This window comes from Puma concolor, chromosome B1, assembly GCF_028749965.1.
Source record: "Puma concolor isolate L17-30 chromosome B1, mPumCon1.1.hap2, whole genome shotgun sequence".
Classification (NCBI taxonomy): domain Eukaryota; kingdom Metazoa; phylum Chordata; class Mammalia; order Carnivora; family Felidae; genus Puma; species Puma concolor.
In genome coordinates, this window is record NC_141670.1 from 50939396 (window position 1) to 50964601 (window position 25206).

Consider the following 25206-nt stretch of genomic DNA (forward strand, 5'->3'; position numbering starts at 1 on the left):
GCATGCATTCACAGGCAAAAAACTGTCAGATCTGGAACGAGTTACCTCCCTGAAAGTATATAATTGGTTTGCTAACAGACGGAAGGAGATCAAGAGGAGAGCCAATATTGGTAATGTATCAGAGAGGCTGCTTTCTTTTTTGAAGCAGTCCTAGACATCAGTTTTTGGTTTTTGGTTTTTGGTTTTTTTTGAAAGTACCTTCAGTTTAGAACTGCAGGTCTTAACAATCCTTACTTTTAAGCCTAACAAGAATTGTCCTTATGTTTTTCTTTGTGTTTTTAAGAATTAGAATTTCTTGCAGTATTTGTATTATACTAATAATGGCATTGTTCTTAATGTTTTAGAATCTAGAATTAGACATGGCCCCTGACCAATTACTCCTGTGCCTCATAGTAAAGATGCTTGTTAAGGTCTTGAGAGAAGGAGTGAGACCCTGAGCTTCTTTGTTGTTACTGGGCTGTGACTTAGGTATTAAGAAACATATGATTAATAGAACTGGAATGAAAGAGTCTTAATAGGGAACATAGCAAAACACAGATTTTTTTATTTTATTTTATTTATTTATTTACTTATTTATTTTCAATATATGAAATTTATTGTCAAATTGGTTTCCATACAACACCCAGTGCTCATCCCAAAAGGTGCCCTCCTTAATACCCATCACCCACCCTCCCCTCCCTCCCACCCCCCATCAACCCTCAGCTTGTTCTCAGTTTTTAAGAGTCTCTTATGCTTTGGCTCTCTCCCACTCTAACCTCTTTTTTTTTTTTTTTCCTTCCCCTCCCCCATGGGTTTCTGTTAAGCAAAACACAGATTTTTAAGAAGAGCATTTCAGAAACATGAATTAATGAGATTGGGGTGGGGGGTTGGTTTTGAGCTTTTAAAATTGTGTTTCAATTCTAAACTTACTCCCCATCAATACAATTCTCAAACACTTTACAGAACCCCAAGACAGGAGGGCTGTTTAATTAGTTGGTAAGTATTTATGAAGCACCTAACAGTCAACCACTCAGATGTGGCATGTGAAGCAGCAGGGGCTCCAGAATGACCACTGTGTTCCTCTCCTGGCCTATGTGCAGCTGAATTCTACCTGTCTGCAATTTAAAAGAACCAAAACGTAGAGGAATCTAGGTTCTTGTTTAATTACATTCTGATTTCCTCAGCACAAAGATTAATTCAGTGTTTTGGTTATTACAATAATGTAACAGATAATTTAGGGATCTATTTGCTTTTTTCGAAGAAGCAGCAATCCTGGAGAGTCATGGGATAGATGTACAGAGTCCAGGAGGCCATTCCAACAGTGATGATGTTGACGGAAATGACTACTCAGAGCAGGTGAGCAGCTGAGCAGAGGTTCTTGGTTACAGAGTGGGTGGGATAGTATGACAACTCAATTCTGTGGGTGTGTTTTGTACGGGGTGGGAGAGAGGAGACAATCTAATGTCCCTCCACTCTGCTCATGTGTGTAGTTAGATTTTCATGTAATTTGAAAGGAATGTGGTATAAGATTCAGTTGTCCTGTAAAATTTGTAAGAAACTGTTATTCACCCACATGGATTTATTGTCATACAACAGGATACTTGGCAAGTACGCAATGGGGAGGAGGAGGAGGGAAGAAGTTCAGAGGGAGGCAGAGAAGCAGAGAAGGTAGAAGAAGAGAGGAGGATCTGATCCAAACAAGCAAGTTACACCATCCACCACACACACACTCAATGTTTGAGAATACTAAGGGCTACTGGGTAGCTATACTCCATGCCTAAACCTGTACCAATGCAGCACACAGTGGAAGGTCCCGCCCACCACGGCCCCATTGCAGTGAGAACCCTCATGCCCGGATGAGTGGTTCTTTCAGAGTCTCTGGCACATTGACACACACATCCTCTCATAAATGCATGTCTTCTCACCTCACCCTGACTTAGTTTTCATTGCTTGGGGGAAAAATATATATTTAATTGTAGCCACTGGATGGAATAATTCAGTAACTAAGAATGTGGGAATTTTCCCCCCACATATCTGTTGACAGATTTCATTAAAATTTTCATAGGATTTAAAATTTGTTTCTGTTTGGAATATGAAAAAAATGTATGATGTCTTCTGGACCACAGCAGGAGAACGTTTGCTGTTTCCTGTAGTGTATATATATATCTCTTCCTCGCCCCTCAGTCAGTTCTGAAATAATAGCCCACTTACGTTCTTCCTTCTGCCATCCATTTTGTAGCCTCTGTTTACCAGCTTGAGCGCAGACACGGCAGGAATGCACGAACTTTACACGAGCCCCTTTTAAACTCTACAGACCACTTTGTGGAAATGAGAATGAAACAGTGAGGCCCATAATTCCCAGCGGTTACCTTTTTTCTTTTTACACTCCCAAATCATAGCTCCACATTTTACTGAAGAAAATATCTGTCTTTCTAATCAGAAACATTCCTGTTACTTTTCAGTCTACTAATGTAGATGGATCACTCCCCGTTTTTTTTTTTCCAGATGCCCTAAGGGCAGCACATCCCATGATTCCCTCCCTCCCCACCCCACCCCCCCAATCCACCAGGATCTTACCCTTTCCCAAGCTTTTTGATGCGAGAGTTCCCCTGAAGGCATGACAGGTGAGAAACTTATCCCTTATTTGTAACACCATCTTCTGGTGCCTGACAAACATCCTGCGGTGCCAGTTTCCTTCACAGCTTTGTTGTGCTGTGCACAGAGGGAGAGCTTCCCACTCCCCCTAAATATGACACCTGCCGCTTCCCTGGTGTCTTCCTGCAGGAGAGCACCACACATTTTCACCCATAGCCATTGCTGGCAGTTATACTTTTGTCCTGTTGTAATCGAGAGTTTTTTGGGTCTTTTGTTCTTTTGTGAAAATGCATTTTTATCCATAAGATGTTGGTGTCTGTAGTTTAGTCTAGTTTTCTCAGCTCAGTAGAAAGATACCATGAGCTCTGATAATCTGTACGAGTACTAGTCCAGAATTCAATAGCTCACTAGTATGGCCTTCAGTGACTAGTGCTATGTTTGTTGCAAACCTAGAATGATCAGGTTTGATTATCATCACCAGCAATCTTTCTGATAGAAGGAAAAAATTCTTAGCAAGAAAAAAACATTTTGGTGCTTTTTATTTGTTGAATCATGGAAATGTCAACTGGAAGTCTGGACCTATTTCCATTCAGTGTCTACTTAAATACATTTCACCTCTACTCTGTCACGAGCCCCTCACCCACTGTGTCCTCCCACGAATGTTCTGCCTCCCCTTGCCCTCAGCATGCCTTTCTGTGAGTTGGAGAATTTTACCAATCCACTAATAACATTTGTTTCTTATTTCTGCATGTCTAGGATGACAGCACTAGCCATAGTGATCACCAAGACCCCATCTCATTAGCTGTGGAAATGGCAGCAGTCAACCACACTATCTTGGCCTTGGCCCGACAAGGAGCCAACGAAATCAAGACAGAGGCCCTGGATGACGACTGATCAGGGAGGGTTGAACATGAGAAGTTAACTTAGTTTAGACGTAGCACCTTAGCAGACTTTCCTCGGTCCTTAACATGTGTTCTTACAGTATAACTTGCAGTTTCTTGTATGTCAGTTAGCCCTTAGGGTCTTGTTCTGTGAAGATGGCATGGTGCCCTCAGCCTTTGCATATACTCTCTCAGTATTAATTCCCAGTAAATAATAACCAACCAACCAACCAACCAAACTTCCCTCTCCCAGCCCCCGAGGCTAGAAAATCTTGCTGCTCTGTCTTAGCATTCCAAGAAAGTGCTTCCAGGTATTTAGATAGCCCTCAGTTCTCAAATAATAGGCTACGTGTAAAACCTTGGGTACCTTTAGATTCCTGTAACACTAGTCTGTACCCTTTTCCTTCCCCAAGACTGATAGGATGCAAGCTGAGGTAGTGTGGCCCAGGATTGACAGACACCATTCGGGGAGTATCTGCAGAGTAAAAGGAACACTAGAATTCCCACTTAGCTTGGGAATAATTGATTTCCAGCTGCAATAAGCCGTGCCTCATAATAGTCACACTGTGGCTAGATTATACTTCTTTGGGTGCTGTGGAAAAATGTGGAATGTCCATGGAAAAACTTGATCTCAGATTTTGGTTGATGTTAACATGCCTGACACAGACATCCTTTCCTCTCACAAGCTGTGTGACTTAGTAGATAAAATACTGCCTTCTGCCTTTGGGACCATGATTCAAACACACAAAAAAACAAAAGTCATTTAAAAAAACAAAACAAAACAAACCCAGCTTGAGAGCATTGGAAAACAAAACAAAACAAAACAAAAAACATGAGCTGAATGTCTAATGGATGTTAAGTCCAGTTCTCAGAACCACTGTACGTTACGCGGCACAGGTATGTGCCTGCCTGCAAAAGTGCTGGAGGTCATCATGGACGCTGCTTTGCCTCCTGTTTGTGTCCCCTTTCCCTGCTACCAAAAAAAAGTCTTTCAAGGATGGAGCTAAGGTCACAAATGAGTGAATGAACTTCCAGTCTTTGTATCCATTAACTGGAGCCCCCTCAATATGAGAGGTTGATAGAGGACTTTATGGTGGGATTATGCTGACTGACTATCACAATTGCAAATACTTTCCTAAAAAGGAGCAGAAAAAAGCAGGGGACAATTGCCACTTGCGTGGTGTGTCTTCAAGATACAACGTGATGTGACTGCTTTGGTGTTCTCTTTACTCTGTCCTTGTAGAGGTGTGAAAAGCTATATTGCTACAGGCAATTTATTTAATAATTGGAAGCCATATTGATAATGGATGTGGTAATATTTGTAAAGTTTAATCTACTTTAAGCGGCAGTAACTAATGGAATTTTTTTCCTTGATCACATATGTAGCACTTTTGTTACTTTTTAAAGATATTTATATTTGATAAATCTTTTTTTCATTTTGAGAACTCAAAATACCAAACAGTGAACTTGCGTTATAAAGTCACCCTGTGATCACCTTGTCATCTAGTAGCAAAATGATGAACTATTCATGCATCAAAGAAAATTACATCTGCTGGCCTTGTATGAAAATGATCTCTTGGCATCCCGATTAAATGACACACTGTCACTGTGGGGAAGAGGAAACAGCCTTCAATGTAGCGGCGTAGGGTGCGTCTGAGGGAGGCATGACTGCTGTGTATTTTCTGCCTCGTTCCATCTCCTTTCTACGCACAGTGGAGCCTTGTATAAAGGGGGATTTGGGGCTGGCTGTTAACTGTCTTTTCGTCCATTATCTAAGAACAATTTCTAAGATGGAAGGAAGGCGCCATTTCCTTACCTCTTCACCTCCATGCCCCCACCAGATGTATTCAACCTAAAACCATTGAGAAGAGAGTGAGACTGACCTTCTTTGTTTTTCCCTTTCTCATTAGTAGATATTAAATACCCACCAGTTTTTAGCTGGTCTGACTCCATTTAAGGCATATGCTGACAAGGTCTTCTCCCTGTCTGTTCATCCTGCCTACGCCAGTGTGCGGAAGCCTTTAGAGGGCATGAAAATGCCACCTTATATGGGTCTGTGACTTTAAAGAGCTAAGGGCAGAGACTGGGCCTGCTCTTGTCTGTGGATTTCAGGCAGAAAATGTATATACTTCTTCCAGCTTCCAAGAATTGGAGTAAAATGGGGTAGTCTTTTCTGTTTGACTGTATTACTTGAACCAACAGATTCAAGAGTAGCATTTGTTATTCTCAGGAATGATCCCCCTGCTCATTTTCTTTCTTGGTGTGTTTGAGTTTTTATTTCAATTAGGAGATTATGTTATCTTTCTTTCCTTTTATATTACTTAGAAAAAAAAATGTAACATATTGTATCTTCCCATTCCGGTGAAATTTTGTCTGCTTATTCTCAGTTGAATCAGAAAGAAAAGAGAGGAAAATATACTGTCTGACAAGCCACATCCATGATTTATTGTAAGGAGATTATTATAATTGATAGCTTCTTTATGATGGGATTGCTAGTATCATTTGTTCTTGCTGGTCTTTTTAAAGAAACAGACTCAAACTGTTAAGACAGCTGCAGTTTCTAAAGAAATACGTGATTGCCAGAGAAGAGCTAAAAGGTTTCATTGTTTTAAGGCCTTAAGGAAGGAGAAAAGCTTCAGAGAAAAAAGGGAGTCAGTATCCATGAAAGCAGTAGCGGGCCCTATCTGGCAACCTGGAAAAAGTAAGAGCACAAAGCAGGATAGCCTCATATTGGGTTCAGGAAGAAGGAATCTTTCATCCAGAATTCTTCTTTTAATTGAAGAAGACTGCTGGCCTGCTCTTAAGACCCGCTGCCTTACATATAACTTTTGCTTTTTCACCGAGAGCAAAAATACAGTTCTTTGGGGCCTAGATTTAAATCTGCCATTGTTTTTTTGTTTTTGTTTTTGTTTTGTTTTTGTCCCTGGGTTCAATTCTGCTGTCTTGTCCAGTCTACCTTAGTTCTGTGGCACACAGAGTTGTCACTGTCTTAATTTGTAGTATCTTTGGATGGTGAATTTTTTTCTTAAAAAACCCTAAATTCCTGTCTTACTGAAGGGAAAAGAGCCAGACTCAAAAAAAAAAAAAAAAGAAAAAAAGAAAAAAAAAATCCCATTATGTACTTTTGGGTTGATCTACCCCTCTTTTTTTACTCCATCCTGTACATCCCTCAGGCCCCAGAGGACTGTTTCAGGACTGCTCTTCCCTAGTGAAGAAGACTAAATAAAAGGGTGGGGTGGAAACCTTGTCAGCAGTTCTTATAGGAACTTGTCTGTTATTTTTTGAAAGACACTTTCATTGAATTACTATAGTCACATGGGTAAACTTCCTACTCTTCTTACAACACAGCCTTACAAAGGGACCTTTTAAAGATGGACCATCTGAATGAGATTTCTGATTTGCTGTTGATAACCCTAATGTGGGGTGAAGGCCAGGGAGGGCAATACAGTAACACTCTTAGCTGAGACCTTCTGGTGTCAGTCAGTACCAAATAGACACTTTGGTTTATTTCAGCAAAGCTTGTAATTGTTGAGTACCCCTTAGGGCATTTCTTCACAGTCTCAGTCCTTTAAGTGGTTGAAAAGTGCGGTTACCTTCCACCTACCTATGGGATCTGTACAGTTCCCACACACTGTCTTTGGGTGGGCGGCCCCTCCCCCCACATTCTCCTGTTCCTTCACAGGAAGAAAGTTCCTGGAACAGGAAGACCCCTTTAAGGTACCTTTCACTGAAGCTCAGTAGAGGTGACCACCTAAAAAGATACGGGTGAGGAAGCAGCTGCTCATCAACAGTGAAGTATGCAAATCCAGTACTGTGGTTCCTGGTAGATTTTCGATGGCACGCAGTCCAGTAACCGACAGTACCGCTGTTGGGGCCAGATATCCACATATATTTTTACCTCAAAGGGGACAACTCATGAAGAGCTCGCTCATACACTCATTTCAGTTCTTTACAAACTTCCCTCCTGGACTCTAGCCATCAAGCACCAAGTGTAAATAGACTTACTTCATCAGGAATCTCCAGTCACATTCTCTCCCTCTGTGAACAGCTCCCCTTCCATTTGCCTCTGGGCTCCAATACTAAGGGCCTCATCTTGAGCAGACATCTTTGCTGGGATTTTTATCTTCCACAGAAGGCAGAGCATGTGGGTGTGGTCCATCTCTTCACACAAACACTCCTTTCTGTCTTGCAGGCCATCTTTGTGACCAGCTACATATTCCACTGACCAGCTACATTATCTCTGCCCATAACAGTGGAAATAATCCCTTTTTCACACACAGTCCTACCCATCCTAAAAATGTGAACTTCAAGTCCTTACTCTCTTGGTCCTAAGAAGGGTTTGGGTAGAAGCAGTCTTCCCATGTAACTTGTAGCTCTGCCTTTTAAAATTGCTTTTTGTCTTTTTTTGTTCAGAGAACAACCGGAGTATTTTTCCCCAATAAGTCTCAACAGATTCTTAGGCAATAATTTTTCTTGTTATTGATGATCTTGTGCTCAGTAGCACTCTACACTGAATAGTCCTGACCCTTCACGTTGTGCGTTGGTTTTCTGTGTTAATCTCTGTCCGTGATTTAAATCTTAGGTCAGAGTGGTGATAGATTTTGTCATTTTGTTGTTGTGATTATTAGTAATGTTTTACTACTGTATTCACTGGGGCTGCATTGAGACCAGCCAAATCCATTTATAGCTTTACTGAGCCGGTTTTGTTTGTCAAGATTTCCCAAGTGAAAGTTGGGCGCACTGACCAGCTGCTGGCTGACAGCGTCTTTCTGGAGCATAGGGATGGGGTGGGGGATGCACTGGGGAAGGGGTGGGAATTACACATTTAAAACATTCCTTTTTCTGTGCTCTCTAAATAGCAAGGATGTTTACTCAGGATTCGGGTATCAGTTGTCGGCCATGTTGAATTTGGCTAACTGAGCTGCCTGCCCAAAAACCTTCTTCCTGTTTCTTAATTTCCAGACTAATTTACATTACTTCAGTAATACCTAAGTTTTCCAGTTTGAAGGTATTGTACCATAATGAGAACACAAGATTTTCCCAGGGAGGCAACTATGAATGTCCACGTTATCTTGTAAGGATTTCCCTAGTGGTAGCGTATTGTCACAGTAGAGGCCCTTTCTTTTTCAGTACCGCGCTCTCCTTCATCACATGCTCTTCTCTTCAAAAGATGACTATCACCTAAGAGGAAAGCTTTCTTTACCCCTCTAAGGAGAACTACCATACTGAGATGGTGGGAAAGACTTTTTAAATACATCGACCCCACAAGTTCCTTTTCCAGTCACAGAAACTCCTCTTATAAACAGGTTATGTTCAGAAAGGCTGTTCTTCAGTCTCTTTACTTATAAGCTAAAAGTGATAAGCGACTGCTTTTGTCATCTTAAAGGACCAACGGTTGACTCACCTATCTCTGAAGTGCAACTCTGTTCCTATCTATGGACATTCGAAAGCTGGAAGTCTTGGTGGAGATGAAAAGTAGCAGCAAAGAGAAAGCTAACGATGTGAGAAATCCAGTTTCCTATAACATTAGTTTTCTTTTGTAATTAAAAGGGGAGTACGTAGGGTGGAGAAGGGAGGGGAAATCTGCTTGCACCAAAAGATCCTGCACCCCGTGCTTATCGTCACCCAGGGACCTTGAGGGTGTAGTAGATGCTGTGGGTAACCAGTGTGCAGAACCCTGGACTTCTGTTTTATCACGCTTCATAGGACGCTTGGGGCCAAGCATTGCGCAGAACTAAATCTAACTGATTCAAGTCAAGTCTAACTTCTGGCCGTCAGCCACCCACGTTTCACGCCCGTTATCTTGTTAGCCCGCGCAGCGCCCTGACAGCAAACAGGGATGCATCTGCAGGCGGCTCTGCCTTTCAGTCCTGACACCTTTTTTGCTTGACAAGTTTGGGAATTGATTTGCCCATCTGGATGGCATGACTGTGCCTTCCATGGGTGTCTGAGCCCCAAAGTGCAGTGGTGTGGGGCAGCTGTCGAGTGTGCCCTGTCACTATGACTGCCACACGCTGACCTGAGCAGGGCGTGTGTGCCCGGCTCAGACATCTTGGGATGCCGCTCCCTTAACTCCATTTTCATTTTCTCTTTTAATAAAAGTGGCTCTATACAGCCATAATTAACTCTCAAATTCACATTGGTGTGCTGTGATCAAATGAAGGTTTGCCTGAATCCTTTCAAATTGTAACCATGGTAATTGAGGGGGGTGGCACAGAATGAATATATAAAAATATAACGACAATTGTTCTGAATGACTGAGTGTCCTCCTGACATGTAATTAGCTGTTTTAGCAAGATGTAGATTGGCATGGTCATAATTAAAAGGATTTCTGTCCTTTATGTGATTGGAAATGGCAGATCTCCCATTCCCTGTTCCCTTTTAGCACTGATGCTCCCAAGAACATTTGGAACAGCAGCTCAGTAAACTAAAATAATGACATGGTGCTCGTGTCTTCTCCCTTTAGTGAAAGAGAAGGATTTGGAGTTATTTCAACTTCAAAATGGAAGCCTTCGCTGTTGCTCCCCACTTGACTTCTATATCATTTAAACCTCTGTCTCACATCCAGTTTTGACTAGCTCCACCTTTGGCAGAAACTTTAGTCAGAACCCCAAACTGAGTCAGTCCCTGACAAGCCCTTCATGACTGCCCCACTTGCTGGCTAGCTAAGCACATCGTGTGGCCTCACTTGAGGACATTTACTGTCAGACAAACTTCCTGGGATTTTGATTTTCTCCTTGGTTACTTGATACTTCCATTGTCACCATTAGAAAGTATCAAATGGGAATGTACACGTGAGTTAAATAGCGTTTTCCTCACTGAATCATAGGATCTTTGACAGACATGATACAAACAGATGTAAACATGTGAGCTTTTAACAACTATGTGGCATAAATGGAGTCCTGATACTCACAGTGTCCTGAAGTTAATGTATATGCATGAGTGTCACCCAGATTTCCCCACATCGCTCCTACAGGGCAAAACCAGGTTCCTTATGTCAGCAGCCTTTTGTTATCCTGAGTTTTCCCCATTGCTCTGCTGAGTCAGTGGGATTGTCTCCCCAGCCCACCCAGGTGCATGTTTTCTCTCCCTTTCACTTTGCTTGCTTTCTCTTCATCACCTTGTCCCCCTGAGCATCGTGTGGTCTTGACACCTTACACCGCCTGCCCAGGATGTCTGCTGTTCTCCCGCCGAGGCCTCCCACTGGAGGGGAGCTGCTGTGTCACCAGCTAGCTTTTCTCTAAAATATGCTTTGGTTTTTTCCATCACTTGCAGAAGTCTTCATTCAGTTCTATGATCAAGTGAGCCTCCGCACAAATACCAGCACCCAGCATAGTGCCAAGCAGCTTCTCACAAGCTGCTTCGTTTCTGTGGGGCTCCTAGCTGTGCCCGTGAGCCTGGGCCACGAGCGCCTTCTTCCTTCAAGCCTGGACACTCCGGGATTGCTTAGTAACCACTGAGAAAATGCCACTCTTGCTTTTGTTCATATTTTGCTGCTTACCCTCATACAAACCTTTTCCCCCGTCTCCACATATCAGAAGGGATCCTAACCAAGTGCTAGTTACACTTCATTTTGATGAAAATGCTGAGGCAGGCTGCTTCTCTATAACTGTTCTCTCCCCGTCCACAAACAGAATTTGGGAAAAGGTTCTGCCTTGAGGTCTTTTATTCTTGTTCTCAAAAATACCTCCAAAATGTGTAGTCATTGGGCCAGATCAGGAAAAATGCCATTAAAAGTTCTTACACGGTGCTTCTCTTCCTATAGGATCTAAAAGTGACTTTCAGCCCCACCCCCACGCGCCTACTTTCAAGATACATGTGCTAGTGTGGAGACTTCCCTGTGGGGTCCTATCAGTCTTCTGACAGTTGGAATGATTGTGGATTTATGGCCCCAAAGAGCAGAGTACCCCATCCCTTATTTTCCCAGCTGCTGAAAGATCACCGTCTCCATTACAGTTGAGAAGCTGTTTTAAGATTAGAAATTCTGAGAACTCACTGGAGTATGATACCGATTGCTGAGACAGGCATTCAAACAGCCAGCACAACGTTCTGATTATCTGCTTATATTCAAACAAAATAGAATTATCACTGCAGTTAAAACCTAACACAATCTGCTATTTTAGGGATCAAAGTATTAGATGTGCCGCTTAAGGAATGGTGCTACTAAAAAAGAACTGGAGTTAGCAAGACATTTCCCTCCCCAGTTGTTTCCACAGGCCATTTTGGTGATTCCAAAAACCCTACACCTTATAATGCCATTACCACCAGCAGCCCCCACTAAAAAGAAAAAAGCAAAAAAGAAAGCCAACTCACCCAAATCCCTGAAAGCATGGGTAGTACTTGCCCACGAAATAGTATTTTTTTTTTTTTGGAAGAAAACACCAGAAGTTACTCTTACAAGAGACCAGAGTAAAGAAAGATGTCATTCTAAATCATAATGCAACAAGAGACAAACATTCAGACCTCCTGAGCATTCAGAGCTCATGATAATAGCAGCTGACATTTATTGAGCATGTACTATGCGCCAGGCACTGTGCTGAGTGTTCTTACTGTCTTGTTTATTCTTGAAGATTCGCAGACCTTACACTGAGCAGCATCACCTTAATGGAGTCGAGGAAAATCTCCAGTTGCTTCTTTCACGTTAGTAGATGTTATTTGGAGAACAGGTCGCAGGGTCTGCCTGGCATTGCTCTGAGTGAAATCAATGCACTTAACCTATTTTGTTCTCTCACAAGACAATGCTGGATAATCCCCACTAGCACACTGTCACATTGCTATCCTCTGTCTGTGCAGTTCATTCCCCCTGACACTGAACTAGTGTTACTTTGATGATCTAGACATTAGAGCATCCCTTCCCCTTGGCCTTTCTCCGTGGTTAGTGATAGTGACAGAAACGCAGTGAACTGAGTGAGGCTCAGCAACAGTGATGTGAAACCTGTTTCAAACATCCTGTCTCTAGAAGGCAAATGTGAGGTCCTGCCTTTTGGGGGCGGGAGGAGAAACAGAATGGCTGTCTCATCATCTGCGTTTTGAGGAGAAGTAGAATTTACTAGCACTCCTTGGGTGTGGTTGCAGTTAGTTGAGGCAGAGAGTGCACTTCCCGTTTTCCCTCTGTTTAGCTCTTCGAGCATTTTCTTAGTGCCTGTTACTGTTAGGCATCCTGCTTCTGCACAGAAGTGTTTAGCTAAGCCGTTCCAGCTCGTTCTGTCCCATCATAGACATGAGAGACAGTGGGGCTGAGCCAGTACTTTTGGAGATTCGGGGATTCTGGTATTAGTGTCTGCCCCACATGGAGACAGGTCCAGATTTGGGATCGGCATAGAACTGTCTAATGAACCACAGTCCAGCAAAGGGGCCAGCTGCCTAGGGATTCAGGTGGCAGCTCAGTGACCATTGTCAGGGGCCCGGGCTCCAAGCTGACCGGAGGACTGAACTAAAATTCCATGTTTCTCTCCCCCTCGCTTCTCCAGCTCTTTTCCTCTTGAAAGTAAGTTGTTCCCAGGGGCTGTCACTCTCTTCTCATCCACTCCATCACGTCCTAGGCATCCTTGGAGCCCAAGAGAGTGGAAACCACCCCAGGAGGAAGGCCCCAGTTGGAGTGGCCCTGTGAGCAGATCTACCAGGTTGACTATTTGAGTTTGGTGGCTCTGTAATAGGTACCTTGTTTCATTAGCTGGCTAATGGGATTTTTCATTAATCCCCCCCCGCCCCACACCAAAAAAAAACCCCACCCTAATGTGAAGGGAACAAGGTATGTGTGCCTTCTGTTTAGCTGTTGGTCCAGATTTGGCATCTCTGGTGGCAGTTGGGTGCCACTGAAATTTTGGAATGGAGACATTAACTCCAAGCTTGGAAAGAGCACGTGACTCTTACCAACCAGTATGGGTGGCAGAGATGAGTCACAAGATTTGTGTTGCCTTTATAACTTTTCCAGCTTCCCATCACTTCCAGGTCAAGTTGAAGTCTCCGTCTTGTTTTCTGGCTTCCTTTAAGCCCAGAAACCGCTCCCCTTTTGTTGCTTTACTGGAACTAAGAGCCCAGCGTAAACTTATGAGGGTCATTTTTCCACTTCATCATTCACTGAAGCTATTAAACTGGAAACAAAACGACATTAGTGCTATATTAATGTAAACAGCAGCCACTCTAGTGATATTACATTGAACTCTTTTGTTTTTATGCCAGATTCATGGGCGGGGGCAGGCAGCGCATACATTAGTAGAGTGGATGGAACAGAGGTGGGGGCTCAGCTGTGGGCTCCTTTCAAGAGCATTATTGTTAGTGATTTGCCTTGAAAACCACATTTCAATATGTTAAAGTCAGTGAGCCCCTTAATCCTGCATCTCTGAAAATGGGCACCACAAAACCAAAGTTCTTTGGGGGCAGGGGGAGTTCTCCCTTCAAGCGTCGGCATCTCTGGCAAGGCTTTTCTTCATTGCTCACGGTTTCGCCGGAACACTTCTCTCGAAAGGGCCTCTTCTAGTAGTTTTTCTCACACGGGAAATAGCAAGCAAGCCTGTGCAGTCCTGTAGCCCTGAGTCTGGAGCAGACCGTCTACACACCCGCTCTGCCCCGATCCGTTTGCTCTGGTCTGCAGAAACAGGGAAGAGCAGAGCTGCTACTGGGCCCAGCCCCGGTGTTTTCATCTTCACCCAGGCTGCAAGGTGGGACATTGCCCCTGCCAGATGAGACCAAGAACATCATAGTTGCCTCCCCTGGAAGAGCCCACAGCCTTCTCTGATTCCCCATGGGCTCCCCTCCCTCCCTTCCACGGCCATAGTCACCAGTAGGTATGCAGTACCTTCCAAGGATACATTTCTAGTTCTGTTTTTTAAGTGCCTAAGCAAGTTACAGACCTCTGGAACCTGCCGGAGAGTCGGCCTGTGCCCTGCCCCCTCCTCTTCCCCTCCCTACACTTAGCCCTCAGGGGCAGGTGCAGATAGCTGCCCCTCTGCAGGGCCCCCAGCATTCTGCTGGCAGAACAACTACAAGGGCAAGCTCGTGGGCAGGGCGGCATTGGCACTGCCCCGTCAGGCTGGCTCCGTCACTCTGTCCTGCGCTGCTTTTTAAGGGTGTCTCTGTCAATGGGGTTACGGTCTCGGTTCGTAGAGAATGTTAAGGAGCCTGCTTAGCAAAATCTACAGCTGTCGAGTGGGGAGATCGGGGAGAGCAAGACCGCCTCAGTGCAGAATTCGGTCTGTCTTTGTCCGCAGCTGGAAAGTGCATCCAGACCCAAGAGGGCAAAGAGTCAGATAATCATGGTTTAAAACACAATGATTCATTTGCCATCATTAATCACTGGAACCCTGGCTGCCTCTTCTTGTCCTCTCCCTAGATTTGAGGGATCAGGGTGTCTGCTCACAAGGGCTCAGAAAGGCCATCGTCGCTGGGGGTGAAGCAAGATCACAAGTGTGTCTTTGAAAATGAGTGTGAGATTATCTGTTTGCTTCTTTTTTAAAGTAATTTAAGTCTGACCTAAATTTGGGGCCTTTATTATGTGGTGGGTGTACGACGGATTATTTTGTGACTGCACTCTGTTCACATCACGGCACTAAGCAGCGCTCAGATGATTTGTTGGTGCATTAGAACGTTTTGCAAAACGGACAAATCCATACCAGGCACTTTATTTTCATTAATAATCCAGCGTTTTTGTTCAGACAATGTCATAACCCAAATGGTGGGCATTCACATTTAACAGGTATGGGCAAATTTGCCAGAGGAATTCTTTGGATTGGGAGAGAGAAGGGAGGCGGGTTGATGAAAGTGGTCAGACGGGAGAATATTGAATCCGTGGTGGTAATGGAAGGGAGGCTTCTCTGGAGCGCGTCACCCCAACCTGGATCCAGGCAGTGCGCTGTTGCTCTGTTCTCCAGTTGCTCGTGTTTACGGGTTCTACGAGTGCTTGTCCGTTGTCCCACTGAGCGTGCGCGGGAGCACTGCAGAGCAGGGGACAGCAGTGCAGCGAGCGGCACCACAGCCCCCCTTTCTTCTCAGTTACCTGGACCCGAACACCCCGGCGCACAGAGTGCGGGGGGACTGTTTTCTGTTGCGGAACCGTGTGCAGCTGTGTCTCCCTGTTCGCTGTGGGGGTGGGAACTAGCTGGCACAGGTTGGAAAGTGGAAAGTGAGGTTGACAGTCATAATCCGATCAGATACCATGGACCAGATGCCTTGGGACTGCCTGAAAGTCTTTAGCGTCCACCAAATACTCGAGTATCTGCGACGGGCTGTGTGGGGTCCCTGCCAGATGGCTTTGGGGCAGAGTGCCCTTCCCTGCCTTGGCCGTCGTGTGTCTTAGTCTTTGTGTTTCCCTTTGGCGTCTCCTGGTCTCTGTCCCCCATCCTGTGCACCATGTGTCCCTGAGGGGAGTCGCACCTGTGTCTGAGTCTGCTGTAAGGTGTTCAGTCTACCTCAAGGGGTCATCATGGTCAACTCTGTCCCATAGCAATCCTTCTGACATCGCCACACACACTGGAATGTATATCTGCCCCTGGCCCTGGCCCTGCCTTCCCTGTCAGTAACCTCCTGACCCCATCTTTCCTATAATCACCACAAACTCCTAGTGCAAATTGGATGCTGCTTTAAATGTGAAAACAATTGTTCAAAAGCTATAAAACCTGAATGAAAGCTAAAGCTGAATTTATAAGCCTTGTTGCATATGAGCCAAAAGTGCAAAAAGCTCTATATAATGAACTAACCTGCCACTCGTATAAATATAAATATATATAAATATATTAAAATCAGACTGTTCTACAAAATTGTGTATTTGTATTTTTGTGTACGTACAATTTTCTGCTAAGCAGAAGGAGGATGTAGTATAGGATGCTGTGAGAAGAGATTTGGTTTAATCCTATTTCTTTGTTACTTATTTTTGTTAACATCAGATGCCTGTCTTTGTCTTCTCTGTGTATGACACTGTTTGGAAAGCTGCAGTATCTCTCTTCCTTAGGTCCAGAGTCCATTAGAGAATGAAATCTGGGGTTTAGAGAGTTGTCCAGGTCACCAAACACGGACAAGCAGAGACACAGCTTGGCCGTCTACTGCCCAGGAGCTGTTCGTGGTTCTGAGGCAGCAGCGAGGCAGGGCACAGCCTCTGGGAAGCAGCATCCCACTTCTAGAAGGCAAGTTCCAAAACACAAGATTGTAACAGGTCTCTCTCAACAGAAGACTCTCCACCGGGCCCATCAGGAGGGGATGGATGCAGGGCCTCTCTGAATGGAGGAACGGGACCTCTTATTTCTGGGCCAGAAGTTTGCCCAGAAGGTAGCAGGGGGCTCTGCCTGGCTGTAGTGCCCAGCTCACTAGCCGTCCCTGGGCTCTGTGTCCCTCTTCTGAGTAGTCGCTGCCTTTTCTCAGATCAGGTTACCAAAATGCCTCCCCTCTGCTGAGCTGCTGGCGCTTCATCACCCAGACCTCCAGCCCCAGTTCCCTGGAGCATCTCAGAACCCACTTTCCCGGTGCTAACACACAAGAGGGGGGTAAAGTGGCTGCCAGTAATGGCCAGAAACCAACTATCTGGGAGGCCAGGCTGGAAGACAAGCTCCGCGCACCCAGGGCAGTCGGCCCATCCACTGGGAAGGCTTCCGGCAGCCCTGGGCCCGGGCCCCGCCCCCCACCCACCTCTCAGCCCCACGCAGTCCCTCGTGGCCTGAACCTTCTCTAGGGAGAGCGATACTGCACCTTCACCTGTGGGACTCATATTTATAACAATGTGTAATGACTGTAGCAAAAAGCCCTTGTTTCTAGATGTAAATGGTCAAAGAAACAAGTGCTCTATTGTATTGATTAAAATAGTTCAAATGAGTCCTGTATCATTGTATCTCCTATTCTGGATTAGTGCCTTTTGGACAGTAGACTGTTCTGTAATTAAAATGTAGTATACTGCTTTTTTGTACAGTTTTGTTTTAATAAAACTTTTTTTTAATTTGTGTTTATTTTAGTATTGTACCTATTAGAGAATAAAATGTATAACTGAACAAAGCCTGGCCGGGATTTCTTTGGGGGGGAAGAACGATCATTTGGGAAGCTCCCCAACACTAACGGGTGGCAGCTTTCCATTTTGGACATCAGTCCCTTTGTGCTTTAAAAAGCAGTTGGCACGCCCAGAGGCCGAGGACACCTGGAAAGGGTTGAGGTGACAGACACTACGCGGTGGGGCAGGAATGCCTTCTGCTCTGGAAAGCCCCTGAACCCGCCCACCTCCTCCATGGGGCTCTCCTACCCCAGGAGAGGCCACACCTTCCCCTTGCTCCCTTGCCCTGGCTGGGGGAGCACCCTCACATCGACCCCAGCCCCCTCCCTCCCTTCCCTCTGTCTTCCCACATCTCAGCGCCCCTGGGGTCCTAGCAGCTTGTCCACGCTGACAAGCTCCACACACTTTCCCTCTCGGGCTCCAGGCCACGTCCCAAGCACCTGATTTTCTCAAAGAGCCGTCTTTCCGTTTGCAGTGAAAAATGAAAAGCAAAGCTGAAGCTTCATTGTTTTTCCTTAAAGACACCTATGGTTGGGGGCAGATTTCTTACCCAGGACTCAAGGACAGAGTGCCCAAGCCCCCCTGTCCCCCCACTCATCCCACAGCCTAGGATTGACTTGTTTTACCCCTCCTCAGAGAAAACCTAAGAAATAAATGGTTTCCTCTTACAGACTTAGGAAGGGCTAGGCAAAATTTTAAGTTGCCCCAAACCCTAAGTCCCCAAGTGGAGGTGAGCAGGGGATGGGGGAGGGGATGCTGAGGACATTGTCTCCTCACGCTCCTCCTCTGGGCCAAAGCCTGCAAAGGAGTCCTGCAAACGCACCAGCCTAGAAGGAACGTCCTCAACCGCTAAAATCCTCCAGGGCCCCTCCCGCGAGCACCGTGCGCTCCGACGCGTGGGGACTGGTCGGGAATGCCCATCCGCGCTGTTTGCTACACAAGGCCTGGTGCGGAAGAAGCACACAAATGTTCACCGAGTGACTCAGCGAGAGGACTAAACGTGACACAACCACTAGAGCTCGTTTTGGGGTCTGAGCGACCGTAACAACCCCATAGCCTCATGCTGTGGGAGTTCTCATGAGCTGCAGGAAAGTAGCAGCTTGGAAAATTGAGATTCATCCTAGGAGCTAGATCAATTCTACATTCAGACTTGCCTCAGAACAGGGCAGCTCCTGGCTGCCAAATTTCTGTCATAATTTGGCAGTACTTATCTCAGAGAACAACCCAGAGAACTTAGGAATATAAACCAGCCCTGCAAAGATGTGCCCTGACTGGTTGGTGGCCACCTCCAGTCGGCCTTCCACCTGCAAGGACATGATCCATCAGAGGAGAGCCAAGTGATTTACTGACACAGGGCCGCCGGGGAGCCCATTTGCCCATGAAAACAGCACACCCAGCAGCCTTGCCCCTGCCTGGTGCTGGGCTCCCTGCAGGCAATCTCAGGAGACCTGGTCACCTCCCCAGGGAAGAGGGGCTGGGCCCAGCACTCCTAGTGCCCTTGCGAACCGTGCTGGGCCCCGGCCGGGAGCGACGTCCTGAGGATGCTGGCCTCATGGGTACGAGCAGGAACCAACAAATAACACTGGGTTCCAAGCCTGCAGGGTGTGACCCAGCCCTGCCAGTGTCCACAAGCATCATCTCCTCCCCCAAATGCCTGTTGCAGAAACTTCAAGGGTCAAGCTGCTTGTGCAGCAGCGCAAGGAAGTCCTCAGCTCGCAGGTGTGGGGCCGATCATGTAGATCAAGGCGGACAGTGGAGCCGTTGCCTGAGAACTGGGACATCCTGCTCCAGAGAAGAGGACTGTCCCCCCCCCCCCCGCCCCACCACCAACCTCCTCCAGACCAGCTGTCTCCCAGTTAGCCCAGAAGCTCCAGTTACCCTAGTTCTAAGGCCATCAGAAAGTTTCTATTGGCTCTTGGCTCCTGTAAGAGGGTCTCGACCAAGGGGAGTAAGACTTGGCCACGGAACCCGTGGGGCCTGCCCGGTTCTTTAGTCCAAACCACAAGGGGTGCAGGGTTCTGGAGACGTGCACTCAGGGACCTGCGGCTTCCCTGAAACTCCCCGTCCTAGTCTCAGTCTTGAAGAGTCTTGGACCCAGGCCACCCCTTGCCCCATGGGACAGCCTGGAATGAGCTCAAACACCCCTGCCTCGGGGGTGGGGGGAGGGGAAAGCAACGAGACCAGCCTCGGACGTAGGCATGAAATCATCTGGTTTTATTTAGAGGCTGCTGGTCATACGACGGAAAGGCATATATGGTACAAAAGTACAGACCTTTAGTTCATTATATAATACAAATCATTAAGTCTTTACAATTCATTACAGAGTCTTTGGATTTTTTAAACTCCCACTTCATGTGCAGCAAATCAATATAGTCGCCCAATCAAAATCATTTCTTTATACGTGAACCTGTCGTATTTACAGAACTCCACACGTGGAGAAGACCCTCCAAGACCCCCCACAAAATTAGTGTCAGCAGCCTGGCTGAAGGCACAATGGACTTCTCTGAGAGAAAGACGTGTGGGGACGGTTGAGCCAGTGTTTTAGGCTGCAAGACAGGCTGCACCCACCATCCCCAGGGTAAAAAGGCACGACAGACAGGTGGGTGCCTTCTCAGGCACTCCCTGTCCCAGACGCAGGCCTACAAGGCCAACCTCAAGCAAGTGGAGCTAATCTCAGCCAGGAAAATAACTACCCTTGAACTTCTTGTGGGTTTCACATACAGGGAACGTTAAGCCAAGATGAGAAAACATAAGGAAGTAATGAGGGATTTAAACACCGTTTAAGCCTTTCAAACTCTTCAAGGGTCCCATTCACAGCTCAATGGAAGCTCAAATCTCTCACTAAATGCACAAGGCCCTTCGTGGCTGACCCCAGCCACATGCACTGGCCGTGCTCTCTCACTCTCCTGTGCCCTCTGGCCAGGCTGGGATTTTGGACAGCTGCCCCCTATGGCCAACCCCCCCCCCCCCCCCCCCCCCCCCCCGCCTCTGCCCCACCGCCACTGCAGTGCCCTGGGGGTGACGGCCAGTGGAGATTGTATATGTGCAGAAAGGGAGGCAGAAGCCCTGGAGGATCCCCCGCCTGGCCTCTGACACATCCTGGTGCTGCCTGGGGCCGTTGGGGGTGGCCCCAGCATCCAGGTGGCCCATCCCCTCCTGCTGTCACACCCAATCCCAGAGCCTGGGACCTGCTGGAACCACATCTCAAATCTTAGTGCTGACACTTCATTTAAAACCAGGCCTATTAGTAAGGTGAGAACAGAAGGTGGGTGCGATGGAGCCCCTCCCTCCACCTCCCACGGCCATGCCCCCGGCAAGACCACACCTTTGGCCCAATAAATGCTGGGCCATAGGGACTGCCTGGGCTATGGCTTTAGTGAGCACGTCTTCCGCACACCACTGCTTTTCTAGTAACAGGTTAACATGAGTTTGCACCGAGGAGCGAGAGTGAAGGCCGCAGACCAGAGCAGGGAGGCCTCCCTCAGACTCGCACTGCTTATCCCCTGGAGGAGGAGGGCTGCCCCGAGCTGCCCAGGAAGACAGCAGACTGCAACGGAGTGACGCCTGCACCCTGCTTAACCCAGCGACACCCGGACCTTGAAGGGACGTGCCGGTTGTGAAGCAAGAAGATAGGGAGGGTTGGGACTGCAAACCCTGTCCCTATGATGAGCCACACAGGCCTCGTGGCTCTCAAGGTGTCTGTGGGGCCAGAGCTGAGTCAGGACAGCCAGACCAGCCTCTCCCGGTCCCGGAGCAGGCCCACTGTTGACTCTCCAGCTACAGTGGCAGCTTGCCAACGACACCAGTGGGACAGACGTCTCCTCTCTCACACCCTGCAGGGCGGGGCCCAAAACGTGCTCCAAAGCAGGCGAGAGCTGCATACCAGACAGCAGCCACAGTAATGCCTTCCTCCCGAGACCAGCGACGGCCCTCCCACCCCGTTGGCAGCCAGGCTGTCCCGGCAGGTCCTCTGCTCAGCTGCTCACACTGTCAGCTGCTTCCGCACAAGACCCAGGGGAAGCCACGGCTGGGGCAACGCTGCTCCCCTGGGAGGCAGACCTGCAAGGAACGGGGATGGGTGGTGGGGAATCTCAGGCAGAGGAAACTGGGAATGTTGGAAAAGCAGGCCCAGGGGACGGAGGGAGGCCATGCTGGCTGCAGAGGGGACCTTGGGAGAAAGAGAAGGTGGTCCCGAAACCTCCTTACACCCCAGGCTGGTCTCTTCCACGGCTCCTGCAAGCTCCAGCTGATATGACCCCGCTCAGGTCCATAATTCCACTGCAGTCCACTCCATGTCAACCAAACCAAGTGACAGAGACAGAGCATGATACCCATCTCCCGACTGGCCTTCCCGACACAGTTCTGCGGAAGGCTGCTGAAGGCACGCGCAGGGCTGGGCTCCGGCAAGTACTCTGCCAGGTAAATAAGGATCATAAACGGCCAAATGACCTTCCATTTGTTTTCCCCAGTGAGCCGGGCGTGCGACGTCTGCCCACAGGCAGGTCGTCGGAGGCTGTGCGAGCATCGCTGCTCCCCTCAGAGGAAGGGGTGGTGCCAGTTCGTTCATCAATGGACCACACTGACGCTGGTGTCCGCAGAGAAAAGTCCTACCTGAACACAGATTTGTGGAGGACTTCTGCGCTGGGAAGGAGGTTAGGCAGAAACTGAACATTTGCTGAGATAAAGCTACACGAGGGGTGTGCCCTTCAGCTCCGGGCCCGTCCTCCTGTGGCAGCTCGAGTCACGGGGGCCCAGCCCAGTGAGGAGTGAGGACTGAGGCACACGGGGTGGGCGGGAGCGGCAGCTCTCACCTGGCACACAGCTGGCTGTTAGGAAGCTGGGCCCCAAAGCAGTGGGCAGGCGGGCGGCGCCACGTGTAATTAATGGAAGCTAATTAATCCCGGGCTCCTCCCCAACGGGGATTCGGGCCTGCGGCAGCTGCAAACCCTCAGGTACCCGTGGGCCCCACACAGCCCCACTCTGGGGCAGGGAACCTGACATGACTTCTCCGTAGGGGCTTCAAATCCCTACGGAACAGAGATTTTTCAAAAAGGTCTTCCTGGGCATCGTTTCTAAGAGTCTAAATGTGAGAACTAAAAACAGGCCTCCCAGTGCCGTGCACAAATCCTGACCCGGGGTTTGTCCCCAGGCTGCCAGGGTGTCCCCTAGGCTCCTGCTCCCTTGTGAGGACATACATGGCAGGTAGCTGAATGCTGGGCACTAGGTCCCTGGGCTACTCCCATGGAAAGTTCCAGAAGCACTAGCTCTCCCATGGAGGTTCCATCCCACCTGGCACTCCCCACCGGAGCCACACGCCACCCCCTGGTCCCAGAGGCACCAGCCCTCTTCTCACTTCTGCAGACTCTGTTCCAACTCCCAACCAGCCTGGCGGGGAAGGGTTCCAGGAAGTGTCCTGCGAGAGCTGGGCAATGCTCGTGGAGGGTCTCCTGCTGTCCAGGTCTGGACTGGTAGGGACAGTGGGGAGCTCTCCTTGCACAGGCCCACCTGCTAGGCCACAGCCCCCCAGCCTTAGGGAGTCATCAGGGTATAGAACTGCCAAGAAGTTAAACTGGTCTCAGGCCCTTCCAAGAAACCAAAATTGCACCAAATAGGGTCGTGACACCTCTGCTGACTTTGCCATTACAGATGCACCATAACATAATCCTCCAAGTTTTTGCTCTCTTGGAGTAAGGCCACTTGTGCGTCTGTGTCAATGATAACGTAAGGAGGGGCATCACCCTCTGTCCCCCTGGGAACCCCTGCCAGAGGCAGGAGGCTGGCAGCTGCTGAGCAGCCTCAGAGGCTGGTGATGTGCAAGGCAGGCCCGGGGCACTCATGCCTGCGCAGATGATTGTGGCTCGCGAAAAGATTTCGGATTTTGAAAAAATAAATATAAATAAATATATTCCAAGCACTCTGTTAAGGGAACAAATGGCAAAAGAAAACGCTTTCCAGGTATAATGACACTAACATGCCCACAAAGAAACCGCTACGAAACCCTGCGGAAAGGAGGAGGGAAAGGTGGGAGGGTCAGGCCCAGTGCCCGTTGCTGTGGCGCCCAGGACCTTGTGCCAAAAGTCCCACCAGAGGCACTTGTGGGAGTCTGTTACTTGGTGTTGGGTCTCTGGGGGGCCAGAGGATGCAGTGAGCCTGGGGAGCAAGCCAGAACCACGGCGGGTCGGCTGGGGCGCTGGCCCTGGAGGCAGAGGGAGGATGCCCTGCCTCTGGGAAAGAAAGGCACTGGTTACGAGGTTGGTTACGAGGTTAGTGGGGTCGTCAGAACAGAAAAGAGGAACAACAGCCCCAGGTGGGGAAATCTCCAGGCAGGGGCCTGGCTCCCACCATCCAGGACTGCTCCAGGCTCCTAGAACCTTCAACCCCTCTGCCTTGTGGAGATGCCTCTTCTCTGAGCAGAGGAAGAAATGAAGCTTCCAGAGTCCCGGGAGGAGCAGGGAAAGGTCACGAGCCCTGTGTTGTGCAAAAAGAGTTCACTGCCCTGCTCCCCAGGGAAGGGGGTCTGAGGTGTCACTGCCCACCCCAGGGCCGTCACCGGCAAGGCTCGGGAGCCACGCCCTCCGGCAGCACTGGCCAGGGAAGCAGGCCAGCAGCCCAGGAGGACCGTGAGGGAGGAGGGCCGGGGCGCCAGCTTAGCTGGCCCAGGACTTTCGGTTCTCCGGGTTCTTATGGCTCCTGTCGGCCCTCAGCGCTGTGGCGCCCTCTGCCTTGGCCAGAGCCGCTGTCAGGGAGGCCAGGTTGGTGGCAGAGCCGGAGAGGGTGCTGCTCCTTCGGGGCTCAGGGGCGCCCTGCAGCCTGGGCCCCGCGCTGCGCCGCTGCCCTGCGCCCGTTGCTCTGCGCACCCGGCTCGGCCTCACCAGCAGCCCGTGGCCGGGGTTGCACTTGAAGTACTGCTTCCCTCCGATGGAGCCGTCATTCTTACCTGAGGGGAAAAGAGAAGAAGACACAGAGGTGGCTTCCCAGGGCCCCTCGCTCCCTGTCAAACAGATGAGGCCGAGGGCACAGGCTCCCAGGCAGCATGTGCTGGCCACCGGTGACAGGCACCCCCAGGCAGCCCAGGTATGAGGTCGATGCGCCCGTCCTGCCATTTCCCATGGCCAGGTGCAGGCAAGTCAGCAAAGCAGAAGTGGCACCGACCCCACCCTCCTCCAGGGAAGAGACCATTTTCAACCTGGATGGAGGTGGTTGGTGGAATGATTATTCTTCCTGAATCCATTAGATGGAAACTGGCAAATTACCAAATTGTAGCTAGTCAGATGTCATGCTTAATGTGTCAAAATGGAGGAAAGAAGTTTCCTTTGTAAAAACAGATAGAAAATGCATTAAGGTGAAGAATGAGAACCCAGTGCTCAAGTGGGTAGAGAGAGAGGATACCTGAGCAAAGGGACCACCCTGACCCCTAAATGTCAGTATCTCATGGTGACAGGTTGGTGGGGAACATGATCTTTGAAGCAAAAACAATCATGAATTGTCTTCACTCACTGCACATCCTAACCCACCCTTCTCTCTTCCCCCGACTCCAAACAGGCCCACCCTCACCACCTCCTCTCTGTCAGCAAGGACCCCTCAGTAGCACCTCTCAGCGCATCTAACAGACCATGTCCCTCACTGCGTGGCCACCGCTAATCCCTCAGCTCCCGGGGCACACCCCCCACCCCTGCCCACCAGCTCCCCACTTCCAGTCTCCCCACTGTCCTCTGCCCACTCACCCCATTTCGTTTTCTTCACAGCACTTACTACTATCAAGTGTTAATTATTTCTTCGTTT

The 25206-nt window shown here is 48.4% G+C and overlaps 2 protein-coding genes across 10 annotated transcripts in view; one reads left to right on the forward strand and one right to left on the reverse strand.

Annotated features, from left to right (window-relative positions):
- HMBOX1 (homeobox containing 1) overlaps positions 1 to 17432 on the forward strand; it is a 196574-nt gene extending 179142 nt beyond the window's left edge. The window contains exons 8-11 of one of the 9 annotated variants that reach the window (XM_086703791.1): positions 15 to 110; positions 1244 to 1335; positions 1576 to 1647; positions 3331 to 17432. In XM_086703791.1, the coding sequence (XP_086559917.1) occupies positions 15 to 110; positions 1244 to 1335; positions 1576 to 1647; positions 3331 to 3468 (398 nt within the window). In that variant the 3' untranslated portion in view covers positions 3469 to 17432. Of the gene's footprint in view, positions 1 to 14; positions 111 to 1240; positions 1336 to 1575; positions 1681 to 3330 lie in introns of all 9 variants that reach the window. The other 8 variants (XM_086703792.1, XM_086703790.1, XM_086703796.1 and 5 more) reach the window with 8 other exon arrangements.
- A 2185-nt stretch (positions 17433 to 19617) lies between these two features.
- The window catches only part of KIF13B (kinesin family member 13B), a 201810-nt gene continuing 196221 nt past the window's right edge, over positions 19618 to 25206 (reverse strand). The window contains exon 40 of the mRNA XM_086703788.1: positions 19618 to 24361. Within this exon, the coding sequence (XP_086559914.1) occupies positions 24072 to 24361 (290 nt within the window). The 3' untranslated portion in view covers positions 19618 to 24071. The remainder of the gene's footprint in view (positions 24362 to 25206) is intronic.